The sequence below is a fragment of the Rhincodon typus genome, chromosome 45 (assembly GCF_021869965.1).
Source record: "Rhincodon typus isolate 14 chromosome 45, sRhiTyp1.1, whole genome shotgun sequence".
NCBI classification, from domain to species: Eukaryota; Metazoa; Chordata; class Chondrichthyes; order Orectolobiformes; family Rhincodontidae; genus Rhincodon; species Rhincodon typus.
The window spans coordinates 1,931,501-1,943,057 of NC_063376.1; the positions used below are offsets into that span (position 1 = coordinate 1,931,501).

Below are 11,557 nucleotides of genomic sequence, written 5' to 3' on the forward strand. Positions count from 1 at the left end.
CGTGTTGGCTGCTGAAGAAGTTGAAGGTTGGTGGAGTTGGCCTGCAAAGCATTGCAGTAATCAAGTCTGGTGGTAGCAAAGGCAGGGGTGAGAATTTCAGCTGCAGCTGAGCTTGGGAATGGCAAAGACAGGACATATTTTGGAGGTAGAAGCAGTGAAAATCTCAGCTAAGGGTTAAAAAGCATGTTAAAACCGAAAGAACTGTGGATGCTGTAAATCAGTAACAAAAATAAAGTTGCTGCGAAAGCTCAGTAGGTCTGGCAGCATCTGTGAAGGAAAAAACAGAGTTAACGTTTCGGGTCCGGTGACCCTTCCTCAGAACTAGTGGTGGCTGGGAAAACGTCAGTTTATATGCAGAAAGTAGGGAGGTGGGTGGGGTAGGGAGTAAACGAAAGGATAGAGCCCAAAGAGAGGGAAAGACACCCCCATCTCCTACCTACTAACCTCATCCCGCCCCCTTGTCCTGTCCGTCCTCCCTGGACTGACCTATCCCCTCCCTAACTCCCCACCTACACTCACCTTTACTGGCTCCATCCCCACCTCTTCGACCTGTCTGTTTCCTCTCCACCTATCTTCTCCTCTATCCATCTTCTATCCGCCTCCCCCTCTCTCCCTATTTATTTCAGAACCCCCTTCCCCTCCCCATTTCTGATAAAGGGTCTAGGCCTGAAACATCAGCCTTTCTGCTCCTATGATGCTGCTTGGTCTGCTGTGTTCATCCAGCTCTGCACCTAGTTGTCTCTGTTGTTCCTCCAGCTTGTGTTGGGCTTTGCTGGAACACTGTAGCAGGCCAGAGACAGAGGTGTTGGCCAGGGAGCAGGGTGGTGCGTTGAACAGGTAGTTCAGGGTCTTTTTTGCGAGCAGAACGTAAGCCTTTCTTTTATCAGCTTGTCTATCTTATCATTGGAATATCAGCCTTGCAGTTATTTACATTCTGACATACTCCAAGCCAAACCCAAATTCTGAGCTCTTGATCAAACTTTTAAGTTGGCAAATTAACACCAGTTGAAATGATTCTGAGTATGCAATCTTAAACATCATAAAATGTAATATATGCAGTTGATCCCCTCCCTTATTTACGTGGTTGTTTGTTCTGAACACTTGCTCACCGTTGCTAAGTTACTGCTTATATTATTGGAAAGTGGACAAAGTACCCCACAAGCAGTTAAGTCATAAGATAAGAGCCATTGCCTTGGAGATAGTAAACTGGCACAAATAGAGAATTGGCTCATGGGCAGGAAACAGGTTGGGATTCTACTCATTGGAGTTTCGAGAAATGAGAGATGATCTCATTGAAACAGATTGGATTTTTAAGGGGATTGACAGGGTCAATGCTGAGGGAACAGAGATAACAAGGTGTAGAGCTGGATGAACACAGCAGGCCAAGCAGCATCAGAAGAGCAGGAAAGCTGACGTTTCGGGCCTACACCCTTCTTCAGAAATCTTCAGTTTTCTGAAGAAGGGTCTAGGCCCCGAAATGTCAGCTTTCCCGCTCCTCTGATGCTGCTTGGCCTGCTGTGTTCATCCAGCTCTACACCTTGTTATCTCAGATTCTCCAGCATCTGCAGTTCCTACTACCTCTGAATCAATGCTGAGGGGATGTTTCCTGTTGTGGGAGAGTCTAGGACCAGAGGGCACAGTCTCAGAAGAAAGGGGTACCAATTTAAGACTGAGATAGGAAAGAATTTCTTCCCTCAGAGGGTTGTGAGTGTTGGACTTTGCGAGTCCTTGCTACAGAGAGCTGTGGGGGCAGAATCCTTCTGTATAATTTAGGCTGAGATTGATAGATTTTTGATCAGTCAGGGAATCAAGTGTGATGGAGAAAGGGCAGGAAAGTGGACATGAGGAATGTTGGATCAGCCACGATCCTATTGAATGGCGGAGCAGGCTTGAGGGGCCGAACAACCGCCTGTTCCTATTTTTTTGTGGTCTAACACCATACTTAACCTGAAATAGAGATCTGAGGACCAAGTTAGCTGAATACCAGTTGTGGCTCAGTGAGTAGTATTTTCAGGTCTGAGTCCGAGGATGCTAGGTTCAATCACCACCCCAAAATACTGAGTATATAATCCAGAGTGACACCTCATAGAATCCCTACAGTGTGGAAACAGGCCCTTCAGCCCAACAAGTCCACACTGACCCTCAGAGCATCCCATCCAGACCCATCCCCCTATAATCCACCTCATCTACACATCCCTGAACACTATGGGCAATTTAGTACAGCCAATCCACCCTAGCCTGCACATCTTTGGACTGTGGGAGGAAACCTACACAGACACAGGGAGAATGTGCAAACTCCATACAGACAGTCGCCCAAGGGTGGAATCGAACCCAGGTTCCTGGTGCTGTGAGGCAGCAGTGCTAACCACTGAGCCACCGTGCTGCCCCTAAAGAGATCAGGGCTCATCCGAGATATGAACCAGGACCTCTCGAATGTCAACACCGCACAACAGCCTAAGCGAGAATCTTACCCCTAGACCAACCAGCCATCTGCCAGGCTGAATTGTCAGGCTGAATTTTCCCAGAAGTTGGCTAAGTGTCAGTTTTGGAGAGTTTAGTGGAGTTTTTCTCTTTGTGAGCTCTAGTGAGACCTTGAAGCCTTCTTGTCCAGATGAGTGAGGCACCGTGTGACCACTTAATGAGGATGTCCCAGGACACTACCTCACAACTTGCAATGCATTACTGCGTTGTCAGAGGAACCATTGTTTGGATGAGAAGTAAAAGTCAGGCCTCATCTTTCCTCTAAATATATAAGATCTCTTGTACTATTTTGAAGGACAGCAGTGTTTATCTCCTGAGGTATCTCCCTGTTAACGTTTATGCATCAACCATCATCTCTAAAACAGATTATCTTATCTTTTTCCCATTTCTGTTTGTGGGAACTTGCTATGTGCAAATTGGCTCATCTTTCCTAGATTACGGCAATGACTAAACTTTGAAAATGCTTCATTGGCTGTGATGCATTTTGAGATATCCCAAGAACACAAATTCTACTTTGAAAGGTTTCTTTGTAAGGAGAGCAGCTTAAAGCTATACCATGAAAACCAGATGCCATTACAAAGTCGTGATGAGATTATGTTAGCAAAATAATCAATTAGCAACTCATGTGGCCTGAGGGCAGACTGGGGACCATTGTCAACTCTGGTTGGATATATCCCTGGAAGGTTAAATTACATGGCTTCTTGTCTCCAATTGTCCTGCCTAATATCCTGCTATTGGTTGCTCATAATGTACTTTTTTGTGCCTCCCAAGCTAATTCAGAAATGAGCAAACTTGTCAGGCTGAATTTTCCCAGAAGTTGGCTAAGTGTCAGTTTTGGAGAGTTTTGTGGAGTTTTTCTCTTTGTGAGCTCTAGTGAGTCCTTGAAGCCTTCTCGTCCAGATGAGTGAGGCACCGTGTGACCACTTAATGAGGATGTCCCAGGACACCACCTCACTACTTTGTCCTCTGCTGGAACAGGATTGCAACCTGCAGAGTGGGTGGCCAGCTGACCCTATCCTGGTGGCTGTCAACATGACAGCTACACTAAACTTTTATGTAATTGGCTGCCTGCAAGAACCTACTGGGGATCTGTGCAGGATCTCACAAAACCCTTAAAACACAAACATATCAAGGTTGTTACCGATACAATTTGTGCCAGATATCACCACTTCATCTTGTTCCCCCATGACAAGGTCATTGCTGCGCTCTGGGGTAGAAGGCTTTGCTAACATGGTTAGCTTCTCCTGTGTTCAGGATACTACAGACTGTACACATTTCTTATTAAGAGCACCATACCATAATGCAGCTGATTTCATCAATAGAAAAGGTCCGATTTGGTAAATGTACAAGTCATCTCTGCCAGGAAGCTTAGAAGCTGCCATGATGTCTATATCCTTGAGAACTCTCAGGCTCCTGCTTTATTTCAAGGGCTGGGATGCCAGAATGGCTGCTGGGAAACGAAGGCTACCCTCTTCAAACATGGCTGATGTCTCCATTATACAGCCCCCTGACTGAGGCTGGATATAATGAAGTCCATTCTTCCACCAGGTGCACCATGGAGCAGATGATAGGCCTCCTGAAGATGCGGTTCTGATGCTTGGATCATTTGTTGGCGGGGGGGGGCCCAGCTTTCAGTACAGTCCACACAAAGTGTTCTGCCTAATCCTTGTGTGATTCACTCTACACAACTGATGGACACTGACAAGCTGGGAGAGTGGCAGCAGTTTTCCAAGGAGGAAGATGAGGACATTGAACAGGAAGAACATTAACATCAGCAGGATAGAGCAGTGCAACATGGTAAGACAAAACTTAATACTTGCTTCCAATAGATCTGAGTTGGGTGAAGTCATCGGTTAACAGTGAGTATGGTTTTGCTCAAAAAGCAAGCAACCTCTGTTCAGTCCCAGAAGCAAATGTAGCTTTTTCATTTATTCTTTCTTCACTTCTCCTGTTCTTTAAAAGAAGTTAATGTTAACAACTGGTTGCAGGCTTTACAAAATTTATACTCCTACATTCAACAGGGACAGGCTGCTATGTGATGATGGGTGCTGGGGAAAGAGTACTGGTGCTAAAGATGTGTACCTTTATCCTTGTAGCTGCAGCTCCAATGCCAGTGGATCAGGCAGGTGATGATTTAAAGTGCCAATACATTTATGATTGTGATATTCTATTTACAATGAAGTGTCACCTGTACCATCTATGTGCCTTCAGAGGCTTTTCTTTTTCATTTCCCTCCCACCACATTAACTGTACAGGCTATCCCTAACTGGCAGTGTTTGACCAGGTGAACAACTAGGTTTAATTATGGCGCTAGATACAGAAATCCCCGAAGACTGCAGCAGTAGTGTGGACTTCTGTGCGGGTGAGTGCAAGATAACACAGGAGCAGGGCTGAAGATGAGTGGGGCATAAGGGGTGAGCAGTAGAGAATTGTGTGAGATAAACTGTGGACCTCCAGTGCATTCTGAGGTGACCTTCTGTTGCAAATTCTTCATGTGGAGGCCCTTCAGTAGCCACTGGAGGTTGCTGCTAGTCCTGAACTTGCTGATTCATTTGTTCTACGCCAATTTCTCTGCGCCTTCACTGTGCAGTGGTCACAACGATGAGAACATCTGCTATGGCTGGATCCATTGGTGTCAGTTCCAATGAACCTGTGTAAGGAATATCAGAAACAAACCAGCTTCCTAGTAGCAGCTGGTAATTGCAGCGCACACAAAGCACAATTTACCACAGTGCTCGATACACTGACACATGGAGGGATTTGACATTGAGGGCCGTGGAATGGCTGTACATGGACGTATGACATTATTCCAATATACGGAGCCACATCACACGACTACAACACTATGTTCTCCCCACCCATATTCCTCAAGAAAGGCAGCTTTGCAGAAATGAGCATGTTGGCAAATACTTATTGTTCAAGGTAAGAGGAAATCTGCTCCATGCCCATGTGCAGTCTAGGAGATCTTGGATTGTCTCAGTGATGAGTGGCCCACAGATGAGACCTTTATGGACACCATTGATTATTTCTGCTTCACAGAGAAGACTGTGATCAATTTGTAATAATCAATGATAGATTGCCTGTGGCTAGGATTTGTACTCAGCATAGTTGGACACTGCACACAGTTCACTTTTTTATGCTATTATGGGAAGTGGACAACGTTGGCTAGCATAGCATTTATTGTCCATCCCTAATTGCCCAGTGGGCTATTAAGAGTCAACTTCATTGCTGTGAGTCTGGAATAACATGTAGACCAGACCTAGTAAGGATGACAGTTTCCCTCCTTAAAGGGCATTAGCGAATTAGATGGTTTTTCCCAACAATTGGCAATGGTTTTCATCATCGTCATTAGATACTTAATTCCAGATTTTTAATTGATTTCAAATTCCATCATATGCTGTAGCAGGATTCAAACCTGGATCCCCAGAACATTACTTGGGTCTCTAGATTAATAGTCTAGTCATAATACTATGGGCCATAGCATGCCCTTGCCTCATGTAGAATTCTGTGATTACAAATGTAGGTTAGGTGATAATGAAATTACCGCATGCAAGTAGACCCTTGCCTTTCACTAGCAAGATTCTAGTCTTGTTGTCAAAACATGTGTTGTTTCGCTGTACTCTGAAACCAAAAATCTGTCAACCATTATTATGTAGTCTTAACTGAGGCCAGGGACTGCTTTGGACTTGAAATGCATAAACATCACAGCCACCAATATTACGAAGTTCTTAAGTGATGCATTTTTGCTGCGATTTATGGTGCACGATTAATGCATGACTGACTCATTACGTCACATCTGATACAAAGACAATGACAACAAACTTTGGGTGACTTAAGCTCAGTTTACAATTAACCTTGGCATTTATGATCTTTTTAGCACCCTGAGCTATAACTCACTTCAGCTTCAACATTGGATCACTTCGTTCACTAGCAGAGATTGCTTTGAAATTTTCCACAGTAACATTGCTGCTTAATTTTGGACATTCGCACGCAGAAAACTCGAATGCAGAATTGTGAGCTGGGATTTTCATGTGTACAACACAAAATGGACAACACTGCATGCAGGCGGCAAAAGGCGTTAGTTTTGGTCTTAGTCTGTTTGCTTTCTTCTGCAATTTCAATGACATCAGGTGAGTGTTCATGTGTATCACTGTTCAATGTCAAAGTGCACAGCAGGACAATGCTATAGGGAAAGAAAGTCATGTACAGTGCTTACTGAATGTCTTAAAGTTTTTCATGTGCATTTAATAATCTAAAAATGAAGGAAATTTAACAGAGTTTGAATGGAATTGTAGACCAATGAGACTCATATCAGTGATGGGAGAACTATTGGGGAACATTCTGAAGGACAGAATTAGTCTCATTTCGAGAGGCAAGGTCAGCATAGCTTTGTCAGATGGAGGTCATGCCTAACAAATCTGGTTGAGTTTTTGAGAAGGCAACCAAGTCTGTAGATGAAAGCAGTACAGCGATGTATAAGCATAGAAGCTTGGAAAATAGATATGGATTTCAGCAGGCATTTAACAAGGTCCCACATGGGACACTTATAAAGAAAGTAAAAGCACATGGGATCCAGGGCAACTTGGCAATTTGGATCCAAAATGGGCTTAATGACAGAGGGTGGTGGTAGAAGGCTGTTCGTGTGACTGGTGCCTGGTGTTCAGTGGTGGACCACAGGGGTCAGTGCTGGGTCCCTTATTGCTCATGATATATATAAATGATATAGATGAGAATGTGGGGGTGAGGAGGGTGGCATCAATAATTTTGCAGATGACATAAAGATTGGCTGGGTGGTTGACAGCAAGGAAGAAGTTCTTAGTTATCTTAGGATTTAGATGAATTGGTCAGATGCGCAGATCAGTGGCAGATGGAATTCAACCTTGATAAATGTGGGGTGATGCACTTCGGAAGAAGTAACAAGGGAGTACTCAATGAATGGTAGGTCACTAGGAAAATCGGAGGTACAGAGGGATCTTGGGTGCTTGTCAATAAATCCCTGAGGGTGTTAGGGCAGGTTAATAAGGTCATAAAGAAAGCATCCAGGACTCTTGCCTGTATCAGTCAAGGCATACATTATAAGGGCAAAGAGGTCATGTTGGGGCTGTACAGAGGTTTGATAAGGCTACTGGTGCAGCACTGTGTGCAGTTCTGGTCACCAGACTAAAGGAAGAATGATTGCACTGCCTGGGAAGGAGCATTTTAGCTATGAAGAGAGACTGGATGAGCTTGGGTTGGTTTCTTTAGAGCAGAGAAGGCTGAAGGGAACCTGATAGAGGTGTGTAAGGTTATGAGGGACATGGACAGGGAGAATAGAAAGCAAAATAAAAACTGAAAAAACTGCGGATGCTGTAAATCGGGAACAAAAACAAAGTTGCTGGAAAAACCCAGCGGGTCTGGCAGCAATAGTGCAGGAAAAGCAGAGTTAACGTTTCGGGTCAGAACAGAGGAAGGGTCACCGGACCCGAAACGTTAACCCTGTTTTTTCCTTCACAGGTGCTGCCAGACTACTGAGAATAGAAAGCAGCTGTTCCCTTTAGTTGAAGGGTCAATAACAAGGGGGCACATTTCTAACGTGAAAGGCAGGAGGTTTCAAGGGGAGTTGAGGAAAAATGTTTTCACCCAGAGGGTGTGGAGATCTGGAATGCACTATGTCACAACCTTTAAAAGGTACTTGGATGAACACTTGAATTATCATAACATTCAAGGCTATAGGCCAAGTGCTGGAAAGTGGGATCAGTAAGTTTAGCATAGTTTTGGCAGTATAGACTCGATGGACTGAAGGCCTCTTCTATATATTTGATTAAGTTGAGGAAGGCCCACTGATTTGGAGATGGAAAAGGTTCCTGCCTGAGAATCATACAAAACAGGAGGAAGCGATACAGATCATGTATTGGCATTTGAAAACGAATTATCCAACCAAACATTTAATTGGAACAAGGTTAACACCTCATTTGAAAGACAGACCTATCACAATACTGCATACGCAGTCCAGCCTAGTATTGACAGAATTGGACTAGATTTGGTGCTTGTTATTTGTTGAACTTTTCTTAAAATCTTTTATTGGATGTGGGTCATGTTGGCAAGGCCAAACATTATTCCCAATTCCTAGCTGCCCTGAGATGGTTGTGGAGAGCCACCTTCTTGAATCACTGCATACCATTTGATTTTAGGTACAGCCTCATAAGAACTTAAGAAGAACACGTGAAATGTTGTTAGCGAGGGAGTTCCATGATTTTTTAATCCGCAACAGTGAAAGAACATTGATATGGTTTCAAGTAGAATGTAGATGGTCTGATTAGTAAATTTGCGCATGACACAAAGATTGGGGAGCTGCAGATAGTGAGGAGGATTATCAGCAGGATGTGGATCAGGTGGAGATTTGGGCAGAGAAGTGGCAGATGGGATTTAATGGAAACAAATGCAAGGTGATGCATTTTGGAAAGTCTAATGCAGGAGAGAAGTGAATGGCAGAACCTTTAGTAGCACTAACATAGAGAGGGATTAAAATTACAACATTTAAAAGGTATCTGGATGGGTATATGAATAGGAAGAGTTTGGAAGGACATGGGCCAAATGCTGGCAAATGGGACTGGATTAATTTAGGATATCTTGTCAGTATGGACAAATTGGACCGAAGGGTCTGTTTCTATGCTGTACATCTCCCTGACTCTATCTACAGGTCCACAGTTCTTTGAAAGTGGCAACACAAGTTGATAAGGTGATCCATAAGGCATACAGCATGCTTGCCCTCATCAGCTGGGGCACAGAGAATAAAAATTGGCAAGTCCTGTTGCGGCTGTATAGAACTTTAGTTAGGCTGCATTTGGAATATTACATATGATTCTGGTCGCCACACAGCCATAGGATCTGGAGACTTTGGACAGCATCCAGAAAAGGTTTACCAGAATGTTGCCTGGTTTTTGAAGATATAGCTATAGGGAGAAATTGGACAAATCTGGTTTGTTTTTACTTGAATGTCAGAAGCTGATAGAAGTTTACAAAATTATGAGAGGCATGGATAGAATGGATAATCGGAGTCTTTTTCTCAGGGTAGAAATGTCAATTATTAGGGGACATAGGCTTAAGGTAAAAAAGGGGAAAGTTTAAGGGAGATGTGAGAGGCATGCTTTTCTGCCCAGAGGGTTTAAGTGCCTGGAATGTCTGCCAGAGGAGGTGGTAAAAGCAACGGTTAAGATGCATCTTGACAGATACATGAGTAGGCAGGGGAAAGAGCCCTACAGAGTGCATAGAGGCAAAACATTTTTAGTTTAGAAAGGCACTATGTGTCGGTGCAGGGTAGTGGTCTGAAGGGCCTGTTCCTGTACTGTATTGTTCTTTGTTAACTCAGGATAGTGAACGTCTTGGAAGTGAACTTGCAAGGGGTGATGTTCTCATGTATCTGCTGCCCCCGTGTTTCATGGCAGGTGCTATTGCATATTTTAATTGAGAAGTCAATGTGCTTTTGATGAGTTGCTCAAGTGCGCCATGTGGGCGGTGCAAAGAGCTTACATTGCTTCAGACAGAGTGAAAGCAGCTTTTAAAGTGACATTTCAATTCAAGAGGATACAAAGAGACACACCATTCAATTCTGAATTGAAAAATACCCACGAATTTCAGGCAGATCATGCAACTTGAAAGGTGAGGAGTTTCTGACGAGCAAACAGGTTGAAACACACTCAGCATAAATCTGACACAATGTGACATTTGACAGCAATAGCATGAACAGGTCAGAGACTGACTGAGAAATCAACTTGAACTGACAGAACAGCTAAGACCAGCAGCACAGATTTTCCCATCACAGACAGTGGATCATCAACGTCAGGAGACAACGTGACCAATTATTTCAACATATCCAACTGTAATTATTCACTGATCAGACAGATGAAATCTAAGTGTATTTGTCTGAAGTTTTTCCCTTCTCAATTTTATCAGAATCTGTAATCTAATTTATGCAAAATGGTTAAATAACTAAGAGAGGATCTTTTCATTCATTTTTCAAATATCAACTTGTTCAGACATGTTATGATGTACCTTGGGGGCTGGTAGGACTTGAACGTGGGTCTTCTGGCTTCAAATGTCTTTGGGATGATACTACATGACACAAGACTTTATTAGTCACATTTAAAATAGTGAACAAAAGGAGCCAATTTAGGCACAGCAGGGTCACTTATAAATCAACAAACAAATGGCCAGACGAGATGATCAGTTTTAATGATGATGATTTGTGGGTGAATATTACCTCAGGATACAAGGGAGAACTCAAATTCAACTCATCTTGTTCTAAGCTTCTGAGAAAGATCAGTCACTTTAAGAGAATGAGATTCTGAGTGGAATGAAACTTAAAGTTACTAAATAGAAAGTATTCAGCGTAACTCTGACACCCACTAACAATATTAGACAGGTAAGATGTCACTAAGTCAGGACTTAACAAGAAGATCAACAGCGTTGACAGCCCAAATCTTGCCCAGACGTCCACCAGAGTGTCAAAATCAGGAGAGGTTTTCTTTCAATTTGGTGACAGGATGTGGGCAGCACTGACAAAGTTGGCAGTTGTTGTCCATACCTTGATGCCCACAGGGCTTTTAGGAGTCAACCAGATTCCAGTGGGTCGACAGTCCCATGTCAGTCAGACTGGGTAACGACAACAAATTTCCTTTGCCAAAGCACATGACTGAGCCAGATAGGTTTTACGAACAATCATTCTCTGAAACATTTGATCAAATAGTCCTTTATAGCAATGATTCAGACAAAAACTGCACTGCAAATTCAGTGGAAGGACATGGAATAGCCGTCCTGTTATTCGTCTCTTTCGAATTTTAACACGGTCTGTACCCAGTTCCTGTTTACCAATTAAAAAATAGCAAGGTGAAATTCCATAAGCTGAATGAGCTGGTCAGAGTGGCAGTTAACTTTTTGTTTCCAGTGAAAGCATACCAGATGGGTGCCTTTTAGTGCACAGCTGTCTGGCTTGCTACAGAACATTAGAGCATACCTCACAGCAGCAGGATGAGACCATTCAGCACATTAAATCCATTCCACCAAGCGGCCTGCACGCAGTCACATTATGTACACCAAA

The 11,557-nt window shown here is 43.4% G+C and overlaps 1 protein-coding gene across 1 annotated transcript in view; it reads left to right on the top strand.

Annotated features, from left to right (window-relative positions):
• The first annotated feature begins 4,785 nt into the window (after window positions 1-4,785).
• The window catches only part of LOC109936456 (mucin-17-like), a 29,905-nt gene continuing 23,133 nt past the window's right edge, over window positions 4,786-11,557 (top strand). Inside the window, exon 1 of the mRNA XM_048620018.1 lies at window positions 4,786-4,843. Within this exon, the coding sequence (XP_048475975.1) occupies window positions 4,786-4,843 (58 nt within the window). The remainder of the gene's footprint in view (window positions 4,844-11,557) is intronic.